Below are 26,417 nucleotides of genomic sequence, written 5' to 3'. Positions count from 1 at the left end.
GACAACTTACACCACATATGGGGTACATTGTCACAACTGTATTGATCATGAAACATAGTACATAAGTCCAGTTCAGAGCGAGTTACATTGGACAGAGAAATATATGTTATGCACAAGATAAAGTATACGTATACTAAAAATTATAATTTTCGGCCTTACACGAGCACCACAAGAAAATAAAACGTGAAAATTGTGACAATGTGCCCCGGTCTCCCCTATGACGGATAACGTCCCTCGGCATAGCCGAGACGGCGAGCACACTATTTACGGAAATTATTTTCTAAAATATAAAATTGCATTTTTTCAAATAGGCTATAAACATAATCAATACATTAATTTACTATATAATTATCTCAAGCTAAGGTAAGTTTTTTTTTTCATTTATTCAGTGTATTCAGAACTTTATAAAGGTCTTATGTAGAATGTTGTAGTATACCTTAACGTGAAAGCATTTAATTCGCCCGAGGAATGTCCAAAATTTGATAAAAATCACTTTCAATGTGATCAACTTAGTTGTAGCAATAATATATTAACAAAAAGCTCAAAAACCCAGGTGGGTTTTAAGGTGGGTTTTTTCAGGTGGGTCCAACCCGAAAAAACCCGGTGGGTTTTTTCGGGCTGGGCCCACTTGGGCAAACCCTGCGTCTTGCACGATGGTGCAACCGCAGAAAGTAAGCTCGTCTGGGACGGTGGGTAAGCGCGTATGGAATGGTAGTAAAAAAAAAAAAAAAATGCGTAGCTTTTCTTAGTGATACGAGTTCCTATAGCACTTTGTAATGATTTTAGACCAGTAACCCTACTCTTGGGAATATAAAAGACAGCTGTATCACTTACTAAACTCCGCCGCCTGTTGAAATTTGTTTCTTATAAACATGTCTCATATCCAGCATTGTGTAGATCACGTTTAACCACATCATTCGAAGTAATTGTTGAAAAACCGTAATTCTTTCATTAATTTCCTCTTGTGCTCCCAAAAATTTGCAGTTAGCTCGATAACAATGGCAAGGTTCTAGATTACTGGTCCCCCTTCCCATTGAGCAGTAATAAAGACAGAAAACAACGTGTCCTGCGGGGCTCTAACCCGCCTTCACTCGCTCGGCAATATAGTGTAAATTAAATGTGTAAACTTTAGTACAGAAAGAAACGCACCCAGCTACTAACCGACATGGGGGACCAGTAATCTAGAACCTTCCCGATAATAATATCCTACTTAGCATAGAAGTTCAAGAGAAGCCACCAGAAGTAACTGCTTAAACATTACAAATATTCCAGGATTTGCGTATAAGTACAGCGTGCGGACACTTGCTGCTGAAACTAAGTTTAGGCACAGCACAACACACTATGAACGTGTTTATACGGAACAACTTTTTACAGGCAGCAGAATTAAATAAGGGGTATGTTTAGTACAAGGGGTCCAGAAGCACGTAAAAAACACAAAATTTACAGGAGAAATGAGTGATGCAAGTATTAGACGTAACATAACGTAACCAAATCTAAACTAACCTAACATAAACTAACGTAAGCTAACCTGAACTAACCTAAACTAACGTAATATTAGTAGAAATAAGCGAAATTCTATCATTTTTTGGAAAATTATGCGGGACTCCTACACTATTAGAACATAAACTAAACTAACCAAATGTAATCTAAACTAGTCTAACCTAACTTAAACTAACCAACCCTACCCTAAACTAACCGAATGTGGGCAAAAATTACCAAAATTGTAACATTTTTTTAGAGAAAAAAGCTGGACCCCTTCTGCTAAACATAGGCCTTAAATAATACGCTATATAGCTACATTTTATAAGTGTAGAGTTACTAGTGTATAACCATTACAAGTGCTATGTGACAGTTGAAATACGTGATAATATTAGATACTATTTTTCGCCGGCAAAGTATTTCAGCACAGGGCACAAGTATTGTATTTTATGTTTAAGTGTAGCATTACTATTGTAATTACTATTACAAGTGCTACAGGAACTCGTGTTACACCGTAAACCCCTTCCCTTACGTGTATGCCGACCGCCGCAGACTCCCCTCACTCTACCATACAAGTCCACTATCTTCACCCTGCCCTGCCTCGGTTAGACAACGTTCGGTGCTATTTAATGGCCACCTAGCACGTTTGTTAGTGATTTTTGCACTAATTTTTATGGCACATGTTTAGACGCCGCGTTTATATATTCAAATTATGTAGGATAAGTTTTAAAAAGGAAATCTTCTAATGGTTCCCTTAAACTTCGTCTATGTTAAGATGAGTAATGATATGAGTTGCTACAGCACCTGTAATTGTTTCATACTCTCACAAACGTATGATACACTTTTGTACACTGCAGAAATACCCTGTCGGCGGGAAATAATATCTAACAAAGTTATCTGTCATATGCACTTATTTATATTTTAATCGTCGTAAACACTCTTAATGATTTTACACTAGTAATCTTACACTTATAAATCTAAAATACAGCTATATCACTTAGTATTTAATTCTTCCGCTTGCAGATATTTGTTTCTTTTGAACTTTTCTTTCCATGCAGAATGTTGAATATTTTGCCAAAAGTAGTGTACCTAAACTTGACCAGCACATATTATTTTAGCCATACAATTTATTGTTATACCTCTAATTGATTCATACTGCTTAAATAAACTAGATATATATTTCCTGATAGAGTTGTTCTTCTCGCACGTCTTTGAATCCATTTTATTCTTCGCTGCAAATAATACTATAGTGTAAGCTAAATAAAACAAGGACTTCCCATTCCATTACCACTCAAGATTATGATTTATGAAGGTGAAAGTGCAAGTGGAAATTCTCGTATTTACTTCCACACCCAATTTTCTTTCTGGCCTCTCAGAACTTCGATGAGTGTTCTTTCGAAATAGAAGGGTAGTAATTGGAGTTGAAAACAACTTTATTAAATAGAAAGAAGATAGTAAAATTTCAAAAAATGGTGTTATTCTTGAAATTGACTATGTTGTGCGTTGAAATCATGCTAATGCAATTTGAAACTTCTGTGTGAAGCGCTCTCTGAAGAGCATCACGAAAAGGAATAAAATATTACTTACACCTTCACCGTCGTACTCTGATGTGCTGTCTGCTTCGGTGGCATCTTTATTTACAATTCGCTATTATCTTATCGGATCTTAATGTGTTAGTATTAGTATCTAAGAGTTAATTACTCTTAAGTGAATATTTTAAAATATTATAAGTTTTCTGTATTATTTGTTCAGTTTTCTTCGTAAATTATAGATTTTAATGAGAGTGTTTTTAAAGGTAAGTATAAATTAGCCTCAATTAAATTGAACACCGGGGGCGGGAGACACTGTGAAATCACAGATAATTGTACGAGGTACAAGGATTTCTTTAAAATTCCATAATTAATATGTATATCTAAGATACAGTACTGTAAAAGAAGATCCTGCAGGATCTGGACATCTCTGCGTAGGTTAGTTGGCATCGGAGTAGATTTACTTTGGAAATTTGTGCGTGAAATTCAGGGTGTAAATTGAAGAAAAATTGATACTTTACTGTACCAAATGTAATACTTCAAATGAAGGTTGTAAGGATCTAGTATGTATTGAGATGAACTTACAAAACTAGAGTAAAGAAATTTGTTTGTTTATTGAAGTTCAACGTCTCTTATCAGCACCAAGGGTATATGAGACATGGACTTCACAGTTTAAGGTAGAATCCAAACCACCGTTGTGTGTTTAGTGTTCTCCCATTGGAAATCAAACCCGGAACCCCGTGTACAAAAGGCTGGCGCTAGCTATTACATGTTTCTAGGTTCGATTTGCGATGGTAAGAGTTCAAAATAAAAATTCACAATCATGTTTTCGTTAGCTTAAAAGATATAGTGTTGAACGATAAGCTAAAAGAAAAAAATCACTAACAGAAAGGGCTTAACAAAGGAATAAATTAAAACATAACCCTCTATAATGTAATGGCAATTATTGTTTAACACCAGTGTACAGTGTGCATTAGAACATAGTATGTAAACTTCCCACTTAAAGACTAGTTGCTTAGATCTACTTCATTGTATGTGACAATGGCAGCAAGTCTTTCCTCTAGGCAATTCATTCATTCTTTGGGAGCTCTAGCGTCTCCTGAAAGGACGTTAAAATCCAATCGGGCAAGTCTTTCCTTTGACTCAAACTGTGACTTTAATCGGTTCTTATAGGTTCAGTCACTTCCTAGAACTGTTTCTGCGTGAGTCACTTGTTGGAACTGTTCGTGCCTTTGGTGTGACGTCTTAGTTCATATTTTTCCCACTAGGTGTCTCTGTACAGTCATATGGTAGTTTGTAAGTGTGATGTCACATGTTCTGTCTGCTTGTATGTGTGTGCTATTGCTGGTGGCATGCGGGAAGCGCGTACTTGAATTTTCGTTTCATGGCGACGATCGAGTTAGCAAATGCAATTGAGAAACCGTTTCATGAATTTAATACAAAGAATTTGAACTTGTCGTTTTTAAATAAGTTTGTATTAGATTCGGATATTAACTCATATCGCTTTGCGGCACTATGTGGTTTAATTGAGTTAGAGAAAACATGTGATGGTTGTGGTCGAAGGCTGAAGTTACTTCCGAAGTATGGGAGAAGTGGGCGTTTATTGGTTTTCCTTGTTTGTAATAATAGCAAATGTGCTCGGTTTAATAAATCGACGTCTGTGCGGAAAGGAACATTTTTCATTGTCACTTGGAGAGCGATATTTTCAATTTTTACGGCATGCTGGATATGTCTATCGTTAGCGGTGAGTGTTTTCATTTTTTTTAATTTATATTATTTTTATTCTTGATTTGTTTTCCGCTTCTAAATTAGGTTTATAGTAGTGGTTTGATTATTTATTGTTGTTTGGGATGTTTTTATGGTACTTGAGCGGGGGGTTTGGGGGGCGGTAGCCCCCCATTTAGATCTCAAAATTGATAGTCACCGCTTCACCTAAATTGATGTTTAGTAACATTTTGGCCCTTGTACTTATATTATAATTCTTAACATCGTACATTACTTTCACTGTTAGTAACTGTAAGCGATTCATCTGATTCGGTTCCGGGAGCAGTTTAGGAATGATTCCTAAACTGCTCCGCGAACCGGATCAGATGAACAGGTTGAAGTCACTGTTTGAGTCAAAGTAAAAATTTGCCGTTATTTAAATTGTCAAGTGAAGTTTACGACACAGAAGGGAATTGTTTTAAATTTTGTTTCAGTGTCGGAATAATGAAATTAAGTAAGACTTGTATTTCATGTGAGAAAGAGTATAAGTTATTTTCTACTTTTCCTGGTGTAATATGGAAAAAATTAATATCGCAAAAAAATATATGATCGAGAGGATGTGAGACTCACTGTCTAATATCGCACGACTATTAAATCTTTAATTTTTCTCTCTCACGCCTAATCTTCTTCTTAATAAATCAAACTGACAACATACTACATAAATAAAAAAAAAAAAAAATGTAATGACTTTGATAGAGTCAATAATGGACCTAGATTTATCCCTTCACCAATTTTATTATAAAATTAAGTCTTTTGTGCCTACAAAAGTTCTAACAATAAAATATCTCTTCAATGACCAAGGTTACAGATTATAGTGTTCTTACGAACAACTCCTTAGCTTCAGTGCAGCTTCTGGGAGTCTGAAGGATTTGATTCCGCTCATAGCAGCCCTCACGAGGTATGGTATTCAAGGTGATCCCCTTAGCTTCATAGCAGCCTCCAGGGTTTAGGATAGGTTACGATCAGTTGGTCGACTGATGCTGGGTCAGAAACAAACAGAAACAGAAAAATTATAAATAAGGACGTCTCTCGGGAAAGCCCGCGTCCTGACAGAGAGTAAGGCATCAATCATCAGTGTGCATGCCCCTTCTCACGTGCAATTGCAATTAGTAATCTAAAGCATCTGTCGGGTGGGAGTGTATGTCGCGGTTTCTATCTTAAACGAAGACATATACACGCGGATCTATAGTTGTGTAAGACAGAAAGAAGGAAGGAAAGCGCGAGAGAAGGTTTATCATGTTTTGAGAGAGGGACAAAAAACCTGGAAACCAGGGGGAAAAAACCCTTAATCGGTCATGCTGCATGCATAAGTATTTACATGACAAAACCACATGCGAAGGGTGGAAAAAATCCATGTAAACAAGTCTGTAATAATAAATTAATAAGCAATATGTAATTTTACAAACCTATCTGAATATGTTATTTTAATCAAATCTGTGTTTGTCTGTAAGGGGGAATGTATTGTTACTGGGACATCTGTTATTTTTTAAGCATGCAAATGGGTCATCATGTGCCATGGTCTCGCCTGGTCGTCATCGGTTTGGAATAGTCCGTGTTATTTCTCCAGCCCGCTGGGTTGTTGTGGTTGACTGTTTGTTGACTATTTCTGCAAATGATCTGGTGACATAAAGTTGCCCTGTTGATGTTAACGTATGAATTGTTTTCCCAAAAATCTTGGATGCTGTTTGTATGGTTATTATAGATTCTTCTGTTTCCTTGTTGTTTTGTTGTTGTAGTTAACACGTATGTTATCCACGTTAAGATTTTATTAGTTGCTTCTTCTATTTCAGTTTTTATTAATTTCTGGATGTGGATGTTTCTTCACGAGGGCTGAGTTCTTGGTGAGTTTGTTGGTGGTCCTGCAAAGAGCAGGTTGTCTGGTTCCTTTCTAAATCTGCTATTATTAGGAGCGTGGGTGGTCGGCTTGTTGGATGAGTTTTCTGTCTTCTAGGACATTTGCTTCTGCCGGTGCGATGTTCCTCACTGATCCAGGTGGCGCAAAAGTTTTTTCTCCTTGGTTTGCTGCATTCCTCTTCGTGTGATTTACCGCAACGGTTGTACACTCTTTTTCGCTTTGCACCAGTTTCGGAAGTGGCCACATTGATAACAATTATGGCATGGTAGTGATCTGGAGGGAGTCCTTGACGTTTCAACTGCATAGCGTTTCTAATGAATTGTTATTCCATGAGATATAAGATGGTTAACTTGTTCTGCATCGTCTGAAAATATCCTGAGGAATGGTGTGGTCCATTATTGTTTCTAATGCGGGTTATATTTCGAATATTCAGGTTTTGTTTATGTAGCTCTTTTTTGATTTCCTTTACGTCTAATTCAGTGGGAACAGCCTCAACGACACATGTAAACGTGGTGCTACTGTTTTTCTTGCGTTCAACTGTTTGGGTGGTAACTGGCGTCTTCCTCTAAGTTGTTTGTGGGTACTTCGTTTGGTCCTGAGAAGGGCCGGAGCTTCTTGGGTTTGCTTCATGGGTGTCTTCTTCCTCTTGTTTGGGATTCTTTTTCTTCTGTCTTCTCTGTTTCACTAGTGTGAAGCCATCGGTGGGCTCTAAAGTTTTGTTGTCTGCAATTTCCTTCTGTGATTGGGAGTTTTTGAGTCACTTCGGTTTTTCATCTGTATGTACTTTTCTTCTCTGATGAGGTTTTTCTCTGGTACGCTTTGTGAGCCAACTTCGTTTTCCTGTGGGTTATTGTCTTCTGTGTTTGTGGTTTCTTTTACATCTTCCTCCATGTAAGAGTCTGGTCCAAACTCTATTCCTACGAACGTACGATGAAATAAATATCTTGCTTCTGCGGTGGAAAATCTTAGTGTGAATTCTCTGTGTCCAGTCTTCTGAATGTGCACATCCTTAGTCTGCATCATATTTCCTACTCTATGTCTGATATCTTCGGTGGATTCATATTGGCTACCGACGCATAACAGCTTCACCGGGGCGTTCTTCACTTCTGGTGGGCATACCTCTTCTGCTGGGTACTGGACACTTGGTGTCTTCCTTGTCGGAATCCTCTTCCTGGGTCACGGCATGTTTCTGGTATTTTAACACTTGGTCCTGAAATGGGCCACACTATTGTTTTTAGCATCTGGTGAGAACACTGCACTAGGTTAGTGTTTTGGTCCTAGAAAGGGCCACACTGTTTTTGAAGCACTCTTAACACTACTACACTAGATTTGAGGGTTATGCACCTTGAAAGGGTCTCACTGTCTCTAATTTGAGTGTCTTTGCTGCTCTAATGCTGTGCCGCGGAGATAGTACTGTGTTCCCGTCAGCCGACTCTCGCCAAAGGCTGTACAACCAATATGGCCAGCGCGAAGCTTGACGCACAATAGGGGGTCCAGCCGACGGAAAACAATGCCTATTTACTCAGGAAGCGGTGTGTGTTTGACGTGTTGTAAATAGTAATCTTTATTTAAATACAGGAAACGCAGTTTCTCTTAGTACAATGACTCGTAAAGAGTCACGTTAGTTTCGTAGTACAAAGAGCAAACTCTGTGGGTGACCGCACTTCAGTTAACACCGCAAGGTTTACTGGTGGGTCCCCACGAATTCTTCTCTCAGCTTCGGTCATCTTCATTCTCGCTGTGTCAACTTCTCCGCCGCCCCTCCATGAGATCAATTCAATTTGAGACTCGGTGGTCCGGCTTTTATCCTTCCTCTTCGGGTTCTTCCGCGAGGTCCGTCTTCTTTCGGCGTTTCTCGGTGTCTTTCGTGCCGGCTTCTCGTCTGCTATGCTGTTTACAGTCAATAGCACATGTTGTGTTGACATGTGCTCGTGTCGTGATGTGGGGGTCCTTACAATATACAGGAGAATATAGAGTGCGAGATTATGTTCAATTAATCCCTCTTTACTGGCTCAACTCGAAAACTTAAATGTCTAGGGCTATGAATCTAAATATTCGTGCTACTTCCGAGTTCAGGGAAATTTTTATTTTAAAGAACGAAACATTATTTAGATCTTTTATACAATTTTATTCAAAAATTTATTTGGCAAGACGATGAAAATTGCTCATACATATAATAAACCCCTCTGTGAAAAAAAAAAGGCATAGTTCTAGTTTAAAACTCAGAAAACTATACTCGTGAAGGATCGAATTTAGAACCCATCGCTTCCTAACTTGATACAAAAGCATGCTAAAATATGCTCTAGGTTTAAGAGTCCTGTGGCATAAGTTTCTATGCCCTCGCTAGCGGCACAATTCCAATTAGCCTTCACTTAAAGGAAAATGCTTGGCCTATCTACACAGGACTCCAGAACTCAAGAGAACTAAGAAAAGGATACCTAACTAAAAACCACTACAAGGTGAAAGGTTATGTTCAGGGGAAAAACAAGTCTCTTTTCTGAGACTATAAACTGGCCCGTAAAATAGACCTTGCCCTAACCAAGTCTTTCTCTGAGACAATAAACTGGCCACCAACAATTAGGCATTGCCCTAATAGCGGTCTCGCTCTAAAAAGAGACCAGAAACTTATCTCTTTTCCAAGAGATAATCACTAACATAGGATTGGGATCAGGGAAAATTAAAAAAAATCAATCAACTTATGACAGAGAAATAAAATTCTCAAACAAGAAGGGCCTCGAATCCGGAACCATCCGAGTTCGAAATATAAATCCTTAATAAACCTATCCAAAATCAAAACCTTACAAACAAAAAAGATTACTTCAGTTACCTACCAAAGGTCATATTCCCTATCCACGGTCATTCTGAATGATCATCCTACTCTGCCAGCCTTAAACAGCATAGCTTAAAAAAAAAAAAAAGGCCGAAGGTAACTATGTGGTCCAGAGTGTTAGAAAAACCCCGACCAAGCGGACAGGCTCGGTTTATATACAATTCTGCTCACAAGTAGCAGCATCCAAGAACGAAAAGATCCCCAAATAAAATAAAGTTCGTTACTAATTTAAAAAAAAAAAAAAAAAGTTACCCATCTTACCCTTAAAGTTCTCTCAGTCCATCAGCACGTATCCGGTTCCTAGACTACAGAAACAAATCGAACAGTGTATCTAGCTAAGAAGTAAAACATAAGAAATAATTTCTCTAAGATTATAAACAAGATAGATTAAAAAAATGAAAATTATTATACAAATAATACAGATAAAATATACAAATTAAATAAATATTAGAACTCTTTATAAACTATAAATATATATGTATTTAAATAATTTTCCAGGACTGGAATTAATGAACCTCAAATTATTAGATTATATATATATTTAACCCAGAAATATTGATCCAATTAGCATATATCAAGTAAGTGGAATGAAAATGTCCACTTACAGTGGTGAAAAACTCAAAGTATCTTATATTTGTTATAATAAATATTCATCTTATTTAAAGCAAGTTTCTATGAGGAGTGGCACTTTTTTGAGCAATACAAGGCTCGAAGTACGAAATACGAGTGCTCCTTTACGACAAAGTTAAGTTCAAAATCTGTTCGTGATTGGCTGACCTACTGGAGAGAAATATGTTTGGAAGCTGTTATAAGATATTCCGTAGGTCTAGTTTCGGGACCAGGATTAACTGTTGAATTTGATGAAGTTCACTTCGGTCGTAGAAGTAATTAACATTTTTCAGACTACAACTGAATTATATTCATTTATATAATTTTTTTATGTGTTTTTATTTTTTAATATATTTTTAATTTTTACATAGAATAGTAGTTGGTATTTTAGAGTTAGAGGGGCTTGCCCCCCTCAAATAAATAAAAATTCATGTATTTCACTCGCTTTTGCTATAGGAATTCCGGCATAACGTTAGTTTTAGGTTTTCGTGAATTTTGTTCTGTAATTTGCTGTAGTGTAGGCGTATGGTGGTTCCTGGTGTAGTATTTTCATTTATTGTTTTAAATATTGAATATTTGAAATATTGATTAATTTAGGGCTATTTTCAGAGTGGAAATTAGAATAGCAATAAATTTTTCGTTACTTCAAAAAACTGTTTAATATAATGATACCTCCCAATATGAAGCAAGCATGTTAGGAAATCCTGGAACATCCTGTGCAACATCATATAACAATATCAGATAAGATGTGGAAGTTGTAGTGGTGCGATATCGAGATTTATTTCTTTTGGTAATGTTAGAGGTAGGATTAGGTTATTCAGTGTTTAGAATATGTGTAGAATTTTATTTTGCATTTATTGTATATATATATATATATATATATATATATATATATATATATATATATATATATATATATATATCGTTCATTTTCTGCCTTAATTTCGTATATTTCTCAAAGATTTTAACACATTTCTCTTCATTTTTATCAGTAGAACGACTTTCCTATCCGAAAACATTCTGAAACCTTTCCTGTAAATTTTCTTTAAATTTTAATTCAAAAATATCATTCATAAAAATTCTCCATTTTCAGCCATCTTGATAGAAATTTGTCAAAATGACTCAATTTTAAGTTCATCATATTCAGTTTTGTCTCATCTGACGTCAGTAACACTGATTTACGAAATTTGAAATAATTGGACGCTTTTTTTTTTTTTTTTTTTTTTTAAGTATCTTGTAATTCGCTCATTAGCCGATCTTTCTATTATTACGTCACTAAGTTGTTGTCTCGAATGGTGTTAGCTTTCAAGAGAACAGTAGCTAGAGGCTGCCCCTCTATTCGTTTTTTAATAAAAGTGGTAAAGAACGTTGTTGCAGGCGAGTTTGTAAAACAAATACCTTTTAAAAGTGATTTGTTCTTCTGTGATGGTCACATAGACTTGTAGCTGGTTAAACTGGTGATATACTCAAGCGCACCTTGGTTCCGAGAAAGTGAATATCTGAGAATGACAGCATACACAATCACAGACAATACAACGTATTACACATATAATTATTTATTATTAATATTACACCAGAAAGGTAATGTATGTTACAATAATTAGTAAATGATGTGTAACAGGAACAGTCATGATTCCTAACCCACTTCCGTTTCGAAGGAACTGTTTCTCGGAACATTGAAGGAACTGTTCCGAGTAATTTGTTCTTTTGGAATCGGAATCTGAATCATTGAATGAATCGAAAATGAATGAATTGCCTAAAAGGAAAATTTGGCACAATGGTTCCAAAGTGTTCTGTGCTACTTGCCTGCCTCCGCATTTTCTGACTTCAACACTTCGTAGTGAGTCACAGCAATAGCCGTGTTAATGCACGTCAAATTACAGAATCGGTTGTTTTATAGTGACGGCTTAATTAGTTTGAGGAGGGCTGGTTGCCTTAACTTTACCATTTATATAGTTTCTGTGTAATTTATGAAACTTGTTTGTTTCAGGGTTACGATGATGATTTGATGTAAGAATGCTTCTTAAACGTAGTCTCAAGAGGATTCTAAAATACCTTGCATTGGCCGTTGGAACAGTATTGGTGACGGCAGTTGTCTTTCGGTTAGTACGGAATGACAATCGATCAGAGCCAGTAGCGCCCGAATTAAGAGGTGCTTTGCCACAGCCACCAGAGAAACTAGTACAAAAGCTGATTTCTCCCACGGAGGTAAGTGCTTCAAAGTATAATCTTAATAAAAATAAACCGATCTTGAACACATTTGTTATTGCCTGTAGAAAACCGTACTTATATATCATTAACACCAAACACAACATTTAATTCACTCTTAAAGAAGAGCGGTCCCAGGTTCGATTCTTGGTGGGGACACTCATTCGAAAAGGTGTAAAAGCTTTTTTAGGCTAACTATTCTGAGTGGGGTTTTCCTGGCTTTTCCTTATTCACACCAGCAAATGCCGGGGTGGTTCCAGGCCGTTTCCTTCCTTCTCCAATTCTTTTTTCCTTCCCTTTCCTCGGATAGTGTGATCGGCGAGGGACGTCATCCCTCAAATGTGACGGGCTAACATGGTCATAGATGCGAAAAGCCCAGAAATCTAATTCCTAATCACTAGAGCAACCCACATTATTCTTTATTTATTTCAAATTATGCTTTATTGTTAATTTCAATCATTATTTTACATTGATCGTGTATAATGTATAATATTTACTATACATTAAATATTCTAAATATCTTGATCTATTTATTAATATTTTATGCAAGTAATTTCTTTCATATTTAATGAACTTTCTACTTACTGCACTGTAAAGAGATATGCTTTACTCGAGTCAGTTTTTTTCCATTACTTGTGTGCGCCGTAGAGGTGCATATATACAGAAAGGGAAAGTAAAAGATGCCACCAAAAAGTAAAGAAAATGTTCAAGTTCAAGAGGTACACATAACAATATAGTGTGGAGTTCTTGTGTACTATTCATTGTTGGCGAAAAGTTTTCTTTTTCTTTTCCTTTTTTCTTTCTCCACATCAAAGATTACACCGAAAAGTTTACAGAAATAAAAAGTAAGCTTGCATTGTTGCATCGTTATGTTCTCAATGATTTTGCGTTGTAAATAATGGTTTTAAAAACTATTATTACAGTGTTAAACTTGCAGTTAAACAGAATTTTTCAAGAATTGTGCTATATATTTTAAATTATGCTTTATGCTTTATTTCCTAAAATTATGCTTTATTATGCTTTTAAAATTAGTTTCTTCTGGACCCTTAGACAGCCACAACCGTGTTCAAGGTACCAACCATATGTCTAAATTGCTATTATGCTTTTTATCCTTTTGGGTCGTCCTACTAATCACTCTTAAAACAAGTACCAGTGTCAAGTTTACAACACCTGAAGGAGTTTTTGGTTTCTTTGGCGTGAATTTGATATAGAAAATGCTAGTAGGTTTCAATCACTTCCGGTTTTAGTAGAATTATTAAAGTGGAATCGTAATATATTCTTGGGACGTTTAATTGCTTGCATAAAACCGCTTTTCTCTATATATTACCATTTTTACTCTACGGCGATCAACGTTAAAACAAGAAGTGGTTGATTTCTGCAAATTTTGGTTTGAATACGGAATTAACCCTTTGGGTACCAGTGACAAGAAAGGGAATGTCATGAAAATATATCCTTTATTAAGGGTCGTATTTATCCTGGAGATGATGAAATTTTTTAGTGGATGTAAGAGTTAGTTCCACTATTTTTACTGACAGAAAAAAAAGTTCTGTCTCAATAGATAATAGGCCTAAGGGAGCATTCAATTACGACATACACGTATTTGTTTTGACAATAAACAATTGACAACTTCGAGATAAAATAAAAAAGAAAAAAAACTTTGTCTTTGATCTCCGGTCAGTGTTGCCAACCTGAAGCAGCATAAAATTTCTTCAAAACATCAAAATTTCCCTTTTTCAGTCCAAATGTTCTACAGTGCGCACACACATACACACACACGCACTCTCTCTCTCTTTCTCTCTCTCTCTCTCTCTCTCTCTCTCTCTCTCTCTCTCTCTCTCTCTCTCTCAATATCGAAACCGAAAGTTGTAGTGGATTTCTATCATTTCCGGTTTTAATAGATTTAAGGATTACAGTGAAATCTATTCTTCGTACGATTAATCGATTGCAGGAAACCACTTTTCGCTATCTATTACCGTTTTTAATCTGTAGCGGTCATCATTAAAAGCGAATGTGGTTATTTTTTGCTGCTTCCTATTTCACTAGAGAGATTACAATGGAGATTCTTTGAGAATCTTAGTTGATTTTAAACAACCACATCTAGCTATTTGTCTCCATTTTTACTCGATAACTGTCAACGTTAAAACCGGTTTCTGCCACTTCCGGTTTTAGTGGAGAGATTCAAGTGGGACCGTAATACAGCAAATTATGGATGCGTTAAAATATTAAATAAAACTTTTGATAAAGTGGATAGTTTCTAATATCTAGGATCAATATTAACAGAGGAAAATCATATTCACGAATAAATTAAATGTCGACTAAAAGCAGGGAATTCGTGCTACTATTGGGTTCAAAATCTCTTGTCGTCGCGAATTCTGTCGAGGAATTTGACGCTTAAAATATACAAAACCACAATCATGCCTGTTGTTCTGTATGGTTGCGAAACATGGTCTCTTACTCTAAAGGAAGAACATTGACTGAAAATATTTGAGAACAAGATCCTGAGACGAATATTCGGACCCAAGAGGAACGGGAATGGGGAATGGCGGAAACTTCATAACGAGGAACTACATAATTTATACGGTTTACCCAACATTGTTAGGGTCGTCAAGTCTAGGAGGCTTAGGTAGGCGGGTCACGTAGCTAGAATGGAAGAAAGTAAAAACGCTTTCAAAGTCTTGACTGGAAGACCAATCGGAAAACGACCATTAGGAAGACCTAGGCGCAGATGGGAGGACAATATTAAGATGGATCTCGCAGAGATTGGAATACAAAGTAGAAACTGGATGTAGTTAGCTAAGGATAGAAGTCAGTGGAGAGATTTTGTGAACGCGGCATTGAACCTTTGGGTTCCATAAGCCATAGAGTTAGTTAGTTAGTTAGTTAGATAGATTCAAGTGGGCATGGAATATGTTCTTGGGATGCTTAATTGATTGTAGAAAACTGCTTCTTGCTAGCTATTGCGGTTTTTATTCTATGAAATCACCATTAATACCGGAAATGGTTGATTTTTTTTTTCTAGTTTGACGTCTGACGATTATGTAATGAGGCTGTAGGACACGGTGATGATGACATGGGCGATTATGGTGAAATGATGAAAGTGGAGGAAAACGTGAGAATCCCTGAGAAAATCCACATACATGGTATTTGTCCACCACAAATCCCACTTTGGCGATAGCTGGAATCGAACCACGGACTCCACGCGCCACAGATGAGCGCTCTACCAGTGAACCACTGTGGCCTCGAAAATTGGCAGTTTTCTGCCCTTTTTGTTTTTAACAGAGAGCTTAGAATGGAGATGGAATGTATTAATTGATTACAGAAAACTGCTTCTCACTGTTTATTGCAGTTTTGATTCTGTGATGTTTAACAGTTAAACTGGAAGTGATTGGTTTTGTACCACTTCCGGTTTTAGTAAAGAGATTACAGTGGAGGTTGCACTTATTATTTGGAAGCCTAATTGATTGTAGATAACTGCTTCTCTCTCTCTTCCTATATATATATATATATATATATATTTAATGGTAGATGTTATATGATATGGGGCAGGGCGCAAAATTTCTTAAGAAGTCAGACACACTCGCCAATCCAAAAATGAGGTCATCACTATGGCTCCCATACAAATTATGAGATGTCTCCTCCCCCCTTCCCACAGCCTTTGGTTTGACAAAGAAAGAGATTACATCAGAGCATAAAATTTCATAAGCAGACAATTAGATTCAGGATAATTAATTTTGAATTGGACAATTCATATACATGTTAAAAAAATATTTTACCTTGAGACTTCACATTTGTGTAACACGCTCTCTCTGCACTGAAGTATCAGTTGTCGATTACAGTTTTCGAATCGAAGTCCTGAAGTGGAGGACTATTGTTAGAAATTGTCAGCAAATCATGCAGGTGTCAGTCTTAAGTGGATTCTTGTAGGCAGTCTTAACTCTGTTGAGACTGCTCAAGCCTATCTCCCACATGAAGCAGTACTCACAGGTAAAACTGCACAAAATGTGACAATTGGTAGCAAATTTGAGAATCTCGTAATGAAGTTTTCATTGTAAATCTTTTTCAGTGTCTGATTCAACGTCAATGCATGTAGGAAAGGAGAGACAAATAACAACGTTGTGAAGACTTCACATTCCGTGTTTTCTTTCACTCAGTGACAGTTATTTTCGTGCGAAACAGAAACTGCGCAGCCCTGTGAGTTTAACCAAAAATAATTCCCACTGAACACTGGTCGCCAGCTCTAAGTTTCTAGTTCTCAATGGCGATCGGAAATTTTGCGCTCTGCTATGGGGTATATCTTAAAACAGTAAAATGACCAAGCATACGTTTGCACCCATGATCTCCTTCATTTAGTTTATATTAATATTATAATCATACTAATAAATGATTCTTTTATAATATATCTGTTTGTTTGTATTCGTTGTTCACATTGCTCAGTGGTAGAGCGTTCACCTCTGGTGCTTAGGGTCCCGGGTTCGATCCCAGCCCCCGCCAAGTGAACTTTGTGGTGGACAAACACCGTGGGCGTGGGTTTTCTCGGGGTTCTCCCGTTTCCTCCCACTTTCTTCATTCCACCATTTCATTCATTACTCATCATCACCATCTCCTTTAGTCTAACCGGCATAACCGTGGGACGTAAAACTCAAAGATTTCATTTCATTTTTTTTTTTCGTTGTTCACATTTCATATCTTCACTAATAACACTATCATTAAAGAAAGAATAAGTTAATTATTCACAGTTGGTCAGCAAAAGCATTTAATAGTAAGGATCGTGATGCCTGCTGCTTCATGAATTTGGAGGTTTCGAAAAATAAATTGAAGGAAAAATGTTAAAAGTTTGTAATTGAGATAATTTTCCCCTCACAGTCGTTTTTGATTAAATGCTGCATACATATTCGAATACAGAAAATAAATTAATAGGATGCTATTGCTATTTGATTTAATAGAATATATTCAATTTTCATTTAAAAAAAAAGGGGGGGATGTAGTTCCACACATAACATTAGTATTTTGCCGTGAAGCAATTTTTATTTATTTATTTTTATGAGTAATAATAATATGTTCTTTTGAATTTCAGAACAAAGGCAACGTTAAAATTGATTGGCATAATCATGAGCAAATTAAGGAAGAAGCCAATAGAAAAGGTAAGCGTGGTTAGATTTACGTTGATATTGTTACATTGACTAACCTCTGTAACCTCTGTGCTGTAAACTGAAAGTGTATATACATACATATAAATGATAGAAAACGGAAACATACATTATTTTTCTACATAATCTCCCTGCACTTCAACGCACTTGTCTCAACGTTTCACAAGTTCTTTGATTCCGTCGTGTTTTCTTACATGTGTGACTAATTTTGCACCGCATCTACGACTAGCTGATGGTTGACGTTTAAATTTCTTAACTTCTGGTGATGATGTACTCAAGTTTCATCTACAGTAACGATATGCTATAAAAATCCATCTCCCTCGCGACGATAACGGGCCAAATGTTTACGAGAGATATCCAACCTTTGTGCCTTATGCTTCGCGATAAACAGTCACCATATTGCGCTTGCATTCGACGAATAATTTCCGCAAGCGTAACACCTTCCGTAAACAAAAAGCGAATCACTACCCTCATTTCCTCCTTGGTGCAGACCGACAATGGAGCTGCCATTCTTAACAGTTTTCTACACTCCAACAACTAACGCGGGAATAAGAGTGACACGTTGCATAGAAGTGTTGCAGATGACACTAATTAAGCGCTGGATACTAGCAGTGTTATCAAACCCTGGTGCGAGAAATTGCAAAAGTCCCTTTACTTTTTGACTTTTTGTCGTATATTTGAAGTAGTAGTGGTAGTTCATTGTATAGTTAGTGATCGATGATTAAATAACGAAATTCCGTGGAGAAAATATATCTGCGAGAAATGTGAGCGAAATATTGCGGTTATTAAGGACTTAAACAATGATCTTATAAGTTACCATTCATATTATAATTTCTGACCATATAAGATTTAGATACACTTGACGCCATTACGCATTTGGGCGCTTACCCCACACCCACAGATAATTATTTCAGAGTTATTTATCAAGTATTTATTTTTTTTATTATTTAACAAATTTAATTTAAAACTATATTATTATAGTTTACATGTTACAGAAAACACTTTTATGTTATTTAATAATTCTATTACATCTCTGTTACATTGAAAGTTCATGAAGACCAAGTATTGGACAGGAAATCCCTGAGAAATTTCAGCACGAGCTCGATTCTGCAAAAGAAGAAAGATATTTTACTGTAGCAATATATTGTAATAATAAAAAAAAATAAATAAATTGACGCGTTTCAATACAATTCTTAGAATTTCAGCTAATCGCAGAGAAGCTGAAAGGCAAAGAAAATACAACCTTCTCGAGAAGTTTGTTTTCACTCCAATCGCTATTGAAACCAGTGGTACTTGGGGTGCAAGAAGTCTTGAATTCAGTAGGAGGTAGGAAGACGCATTTCTTGTGTTTCCGGCGAAGTTCTCTCCACACCTTATCTAATACAGCGCGTATCCGTTTTTATCCAACGTGGTAACGTCTCGTCGGTCCTTGGCAGTTTACCACCTGGTAAAGAACTGGATGAGGTGTTTATACTCTGAGAAGAATTGTTTTATATATAATAGTTCCTGCACAATAGTGTTTCTTTTGACGTTAAAATTGCATATTTAAATTTAAAAATTCAATGGTGTTCATATTTAACGTCAAATAACAATGTATAATGGAATCTCAACAATGTTCTTGATTGCCGGCATTTGCAGAAATAATAGAATGCATATATTGTTATACACCATATAATAATGTATACAATAGGCAGATTATATTCATATAAATAAGAAATGTATATATTAAGGATATTCTTAGAAATTGTTTTGACATTTACGTTTTTGAGGGAAATATTTATTTATTTATTTAACAATCACCAGATACAGCTGAGAGGCGATTTTATACTGGATATCTAACAATAATAACAATGGAAAGGCTTTGGGAAGGTATAGGCCAGGGCCTTTTTAGTAGGTACCATCCAGGCATTTGCCTGGTAGGACTGAGGAAAACCCGTCAGGATGGTCGGCAGTGAGAGTCGAACCCATGACCTCCCGAATGCGAAGTGAACGCTCTACCACTTGAGCTTCTTCGCTCGGTGCTTGGAAATATGAATAAGAAGTTAACAAAACGTACTAGAGAAAGATTTTCTTTACCTAAACCAACGGAGCCGAAGGAAAATTATGAGATAATTACTTCTGAAAGTAAGGTTCCGGAAACAATTTCAAAATTTCTCAGTCACTAAATTAAATCTAGATTTGATTATGGCATGGGTTTGAAGCAGCTGATTAAGTATAAATGTACATTTCATGCGACTCTTAAGCGTGGTTTGATAATTTATGTTATATGTGTAATGTCGTGTAAGCTTGCTAATTGTTTATTACGTATTCGTGAATCCTAGTAAGGCAGTTCAGCGTTGTTCAAAAGTTTTAATGTTTTTTTCTGAGAGTAGCTGTTAATAAAGGAATGAAATTTAATAATTAGAAAACGTTATATATTTAAGTACGACGATATATGTAATGAAATTATAATAACATATAATTGAAAATAATAAGATATGATGTGTAAGTGGTAGTTATATAATGTAATTATAAAAAGAGATATTAGTGATGAGATTAATTTGGAATACTTAACCCAGAGACTCTTACTATCTCAATATATAAAGGTCAATATCTTAGACAGGGTTCAACCGACCTGAAAAATCTGGATAGCCTAGAAAGGTCAAGGAATTCAGCGTACTCGTGAGAATTCTTGGAAAAATCAGGAAATTTTTGAAAAGCTGAAAAAAACCTGTAAAGTCAGGAAATTTTAAGTACTGATTTTTACTTCTCAAAGCCGATTTCTTTTTTTGCCTGACCTGGCTATGAGTAAGGGATATTTTATAGAATAAATTATTTGTTGTTCAATACTTCTCTACCTAGACACGCTATATGTATATTAGTTGAGAAACCCGTAGTCTGTAAAAATATAGTTGCTTTTTTTACGTAATATGCAGATCTGAAAATTTGTAAATCGCGACTTTGAAAATCTGGAGAAGTCAGGGTATTAGTGCTCGGCAAATTAATAGGAACCCTGTTGGAGTGAGGCTTTATCCATCGTTACTAAATCATGTACTAAATGACATTGTGCAGCGTGACTATTTGAGCATCACCTTATATCTCTACAACTTCGCCTACAGAACAAACAAGCTTTATGTTTTCTAATGTCTACCAATACTACTATTATCGCAGAATATTGTATTATGATTACTGCGGGTCGCAAAAGAAACCAACGTGATGTCCAAGCTCGATCCGTCCAGCACCCGTGCGTTGAAAGCTTCGCTCCTAAATGCATGCAAAGCTATCTGCACACAAATATTGTTTCAATGCAAATTGTGATGTGATTCAAACAAAACGAAGTTTTGTTCCAACTTCTCCACAAACAACCACAGTATTAGGAGTAATATTAAAAGCAATAACTTCAGCAATTTGATTTCACTATAAGTAACATAATATGAAACCTAGTAAAGGTGGACTAGCACATCGAGTATCAAGGAAAATATTGAATCAAATACACATATGATCGAATTTTGTGTTTAATTCTTTAACAGTACCTAGCCTAAATACTTACTTATGTAGTATATGGTAAAAAAGAAAATCACATAACTTATTACAAGTCTTTCTGTTTGTCAGCCATCTTTTGCAATGGCGTGTCACTCTTCCCGCTTGTCTCATGAAGCCCTGCCCACGTGTCTAGAACCCAAACATGAAAAGTAATCTTGAAACCCTCAATTTATACAAATTTTTATTCACTTCGTCTGGACATACACTCTCATTGGCTAAATCATTATCATGATGTATAAGCAGAGTCTATGAGAGTATGTTATCCCTCCGGTTTCCACGAATGAGGTTTAAACGAGAATAAAGAGTCCTTTGTTACGTAAAATGCAAGTCCATTGCACTAAATAAGGTGAATATTCTAAAAATTGGTTCATAATAAAGATCACTATAATTGTACTACTACCGTTACAGCGTATCTACTCTACCACTACTGTAACCTAGCTATTTCAGTCTGTCTGCTGTCATAAACTCTTACTACCACTAAAATTCAATGTCATAAACTCTTACTACCACTAAAATTCAATGTCATAAACTCTTACTACCACTAAAATTTAATGTCATAAACTCTTACTACCACTAAAATTCAATGTCATAAACTCTTACTACCACTAAAATTCAATGTCATAAACTCTTACTACCACTAAGATTCAATGTCATAAACTCTTACTACCACTAAAATTCAATGTCATAAACTCTTACTACCACTAAAATTCAATGTCATAAACTCTTACTACCACTAAAATTTAATGTCATAAACTCTTACTACCACTAAAATTCAATGTCATAAACTCTTACTACCACTAAAATTCAATGTCATAAACTCTTACTACCACTAAAATTCAATGTCATAAACTCTTACTACCACTAAGATTCAATGTCATAAACTCTTACTACCACTAAAATTCAATGTCATAAACTCTTACTACCACTAAGATTCAATGTCATAAACTCTTACTACCACTAAAATTCAATGTCATAAACTCTTACTACCACTAAGATTCAATGTCATAAACTCTTACTACCACTAAGATTCAATGTCATAAACTCTTACTACCACTAAAATTCAATGTCATAAACTCTTACTACCACTAAGATTCAATGTCATAAACTCTTACTACCACTAAAATTCAATGTCATAAACTCTTACTACCACTAAAATTCAATGTCATAAACTCTTACTACCACTAAAATTTAATGTCATAAACTCTTACTACTACTAACATTCAATGTCATAAACTCTTACTACCACTAAAATTCAATGTCATAAACTCTTACTACCACTAAAATTCAATGTCATAAACTCTTACTACCACTAAAATTTAATGTCATAAACTCTTACTACTACTAACATTCAATGTCATAAACTCTTACTACCACTAAAATTCAATGTCATAAACTCTTACTACCACTAAAATTCAATGTCATAAACTCTTACTACCACTAAAATTCAATGTCATAAACTCTTACTACACTAAGATTCAATGTCATAAACTCTTACTACCACTAAAATTTAATGTCATAAACTCTTACTACCACTAAAATTCAATGTCATAAACTCTTACTACCACTAAAATTCAAATTTCTAACAATACACTTCCTGAACTACACCACCTAGGGAGACTTCTACATTATAAGCTAGGGAGCCGAACATTTAAACTAGAAGTCTCTACAGCTTACACTGCATGCAACTGCATAAAGCATAGACATTTTTGAATTAACCAATGCTACTGTTATGGAAACTGAATGAGTTATCTTCGACATGAGAACAGCTCAGTTCATATTTTCTATCTGACAACTTTAAGATCGTAGATTTTTCTTCGCAAAATCACTGTCACTTAAAAGAAAGAATGAATATGATTATTAATAATTGTTGTTGTGTTTTATTATTCTATTGTACTGTTAGTATTACTAACAGTATACTAAATGATAAGATTCTAGTTGTTCTTCTGTTGACGTAATTCTGTTTCTTACGTTAATGTGTATATAATAGTTACTTGGTTTTAAAGCATGCTAACATATGGTACTCACTTTTTAAAACAGAAATCACATTCATTCCTTTCCGAAAACTGTTAGTAATCCAAGAGAGTCACCCATATTGGAAAAGCCAATTGATCCATGTCGCCGAACCAAATCAAACCTTGCGAACTTCTTGCTCAGGTAATTGACTTGAAATGGCGACTTCAGGAGCCTAAAACCAGAAGATGAAATAGAGCATCTTCAGAACATGAATCAACGTTGCGTGTACGGTAAACAGTATTATGCAAAAGAGTAGACACGTCACAGTGTACAACAATGGTTCTTTCAGAACTTTTAACCGTTAAAGAGAGCCATCCAGAACTGACCAACCATTCCCTGAACTTAGGTAAATTAAATTGAATTATATGCCCCTCTTATGCGGAGCATTCCCTTTAATAAATAGTATCCCAGTGCTCCCTCATAAATTGCAATTACATATCCCTCTTTGCGGATCATACCCTTCAATAAATAGTATCCAAATGCTCCCTCATAAATTGCAATTACATGTCTCTCTTATGCAGAGCACTCTGTTCAGCAAATAGTATTCCAGCACTCCATCATCATAAATTGCAATTACATGTCCCTCTTATGCGGAGCATTCCCTTCAATAAATAGTATCCCAGTGCTCCCTCATAAATTGCAGTTACATGTCCCTCTTATGCGGAGTACACCCTTCAATAAATAGTATCCCAGTGCTCCCTCATAAATTGCAATTACATGTCCCTCTTATGCGGAGTACACCCTTCAATAAATAGTATCCCAGTGCTCCCTCATAAATTGCAATTACATGTCCCTCTTATGCGGAGTACACCCTTCAATAAATAGTATCCCAGTGCTCCCTCATAAATTGCAGTTACATGTCCCTCTTATGCGGAGTACACCCTACAATAAATAGTATTCCAGTGCTCCCTCATAAATTGCAATTACATGTCCCTCTTATGCGGAGTACACCCTTCAATAAATAGTATCCCAGTGCTCCCTCATAAATTGCAGTTACATGTCCCTCTTATGCGGAGTACACCCTTCAATAAATAGTATCCCAGTGCTCCCTCATAAATTGCAATTACATGTCCCTCTTATGCGGAGTACACCCTTCAATAAATAGTATCCCAGTGCTCCCTCATAAATTGCAATTATATGTCCCTCTTATGCGGAGTACACCCTTCAATAAATAGTATCCCAGTGCTCCCTCATAAATTGCAATTATATGTCCCTCTTATGCGGAGTACACCCTTCAATAAATAGTATCCCAGTGCTCCCTCATAAATTGCAATTACATGTCCCTCTTATGCGGAGTACACCCTTCAATAAATAGTATCCCAGTGCTCCCTCATAAATTGCAATTACATGTCCCTCTTATGCAAAGCACGCTCTTCAGTAAATAGTATTCCTGTGCTCTGTCATAAATTGCAGTTACATCTCGCTCTTATGTGGGGCACATCCTTTCAGTAAATAGTATGCCAATACCCGTCATATTTTGATCTTGATCTCTCTTCCCTCTGCTGTTCAAGCTCATTTAAATTAAGTTTTGTTCTTTGGTTCTTGTGGTTATATGGCTAGCGGAAGCGTCTTTGACGCGGGAGACTGGAGTTTGCGATGGGAGCTCATATTCTTTGGATCCCACGTTAAGCTGTAGGTCCACGTGTCATATAGCCTCACTGCTTACAGGAAATCTGAGTTGTAATCAATTAATCAAGCATCAGTGGATGTACGTTTGTATTTGATACTGTCTTGAGTTTATTAATTATTCTCAATATTTCGACCCTTTCGGGGTTCATGGTCACGATCACTTTAATTTCTGTTTGGTGGAAACTTGATGTTTTCCCATCTTATGTTGTTTTGTATTGTCCTATAAAAGAAAATGAACACAAGTATTAAAAAGAAAACAAAAAACTCATAATTGTCGCTTTTTAACTCGGGTGTACCCTCGTGGCCAATCGGTTAGCCTATGCGCCTTTGTCGGGGATCATGGGTTCGATTCCTGGTGGGAGCTTATGTGATTCGGATCCCACGTTAAGCTGTAGGTTCATCTGATATAACCTCGTTACACTCAAAATCAAATCAAATCAACTCTTGTGTAGGTAATGTTGTTTTTTGTACTAACAAATTGAAGAGAACAAGACAGTTCATCGTAACAATGTCCCTCTGTTGACGGGTATAAAAACAAAATTGGTTAGAAATATCGATAGCTTTTACTTTTTTTAAAAAAGTTGATTCAGCCTCAAGAATGTGTTCCATCTTCTTCGCTAGCTCTCTATTCAAACCAGAAGGGATAGAAATCAATCACCGATTTCAACGTTGATCGCCGTAGAACAAAAACCTATAGTGACAGGATCTTTTTTTTTTTTTTTTTTTTTTTTTTGTAGTCGATTAAAAAACTCCTAGAGTAGGTTCCATCTCGACCCTTACCTCACTACTCAAACAGGAAGGGGTAAAAATCTACTGGTTCCGGTTTCAATATTAATCTTGGCAGAGCAAGGACGGTAAGAAACAGTGAGAAAAAAATGCCTTTTTGTTATGAATTTAGCATCTCAAGGGTTAAGTTCCTTCTCTGACTTATCCATCTATTACAACTTGAAATGCATTCAGTATCCCAAGAATAAGTTCTTCCTCTGACTTTTCCACTCTTACAACTGAAATGGATTCAGTATTTCAAGAATAAGTTCCTCCTCTGACTCATCCATCTACTATAACTGCAAATGGATTCATCATCTTAAGAGTAAGTTCCTCTTCTGACTTATTAATCTATTACAGCTGGAAATGGATTCAGCATCTGAAGAATTAGTTCGTCCTCCCTTCGTGGCTAAGCGGTTAGCGTACTCGCCTTTGGCGCGGAAGATCCGGGTTCGATTCCCGGCGGGAGCTCAAGTGATTCGGAGTCCATGTTAATCAGTAGGTCCACGTCTCATATAACCTCGCTGCTGAACGGGACGTTAAACTCAAAATCAACTCAAGTTCCTCCTCTGACTTATCCATCTTTTACAACTGGAAATGGATTCAGCTTCTTAAGAATAAGTTCCTCTTCTGACTTATCCATCTATTACAACTTTAAATGGATTCAGGATCTCAAGAATAAGTTCCTCCTCTGACTTATCCATCTATTACAACTTTAAATGGATTCAGCATCTTAAGAATAAGTTCCTCCTCTGACGTATCTATCTATTACAACTGGAAATGGATTCAGCATCTTAAGAATAAGTTCCTCTTTTGACTTATCCATCTATTACAACTGGAAATGGTTTCAGCATCTTAAGAATAAGTTCCTCTTCTGACTTATCCATCTATTACAACTTTAAATGGATTCAGGATCTCAAGAATAAGTTCCTCCTCTGACTTATCCATGTATTACAACTGGAAATGGATTTAGCATCTCAAGAATAAGTTCCTCCACCCTTCGTGGCTAAGCGGTTAGCGTACGCGCCTTTGGCGCGGGAGACCCGGTTCGATTCCCGGCGGGAGCT

General features: G+C 36.2%; 2 protein-coding genes across 4 annotated transcripts in view; one reads left to right on the top strand and one right to left on the bottom strand.

Annotated features, from left to right (window-relative positions):
* Positions 1–2,796, bottom strand: part of LOC145669582 (fucose-1-phosphate guanylyltransferase-like) — a 31,092-nt gene extending 28,296 nt beyond the window's left edge. Inside the window, exon 1 of the mRNA XM_081737797.1 lies at positions 2,619–2,796. Coding sequence (XP_081593923.1) covers positions 2,619–2,700 — 82 coding nt within the window. The 5' untranslated portion in view covers positions 2,701–2,796. The remainder of the gene's footprint in view (positions 1–2,618) is intronic.
* A 265-nt stretch (positions 2,797–3,061) lies between these two features.
* Pgant6 (Polypeptide N-Acetylgalactosaminyltransferase 6) overlaps positions 3,062–26,417 on the top strand; it is a 55,910-nt gene continuing 32,554 nt past the window's right edge. Inside the window, exons 1-3 of one of the 3 annotated variants that reach the window (XM_081737795.1) lie at positions 3,062–3,151; positions 12,057–12,274; positions 17,349–17,415. In XM_081737795.1, the coding sequence (XP_081593921.1) occupies positions 12,083–12,274; positions 17,349–17,415 (259 nt within the window). In that variant the 5' untranslated portion in view covers positions 3,062–3,151; positions 12,057–12,082. Of the gene's footprint in view, positions 3,275–3,323; positions 3,447–12,056; positions 12,275–17,348; positions 17,416–26,417 lie in introns of those variants that run through there. The other 2 variants (XM_081737794.1, XM_081737796.1) reach the window with 2 other exon arrangements.

Source organism: Thermobia domestica, chromosome 14 (genome assembly GCF_964235325.1).
Source record: "Thermobia domestica chromosome 14, izTheDome1.hap1.1, whole genome shotgun sequence".
NCBI classification, from domain to species: Eukaryota; Metazoa; Arthropoda; class Insecta; order Zygentoma; family Lepismatidae; genus Thermobia; species Thermobia domestica.
The sequence above is the reverse complement of the archived record's forward strand: the minus strand, read 5'-3'. Positions and strand labels throughout refer to the sequence as shown.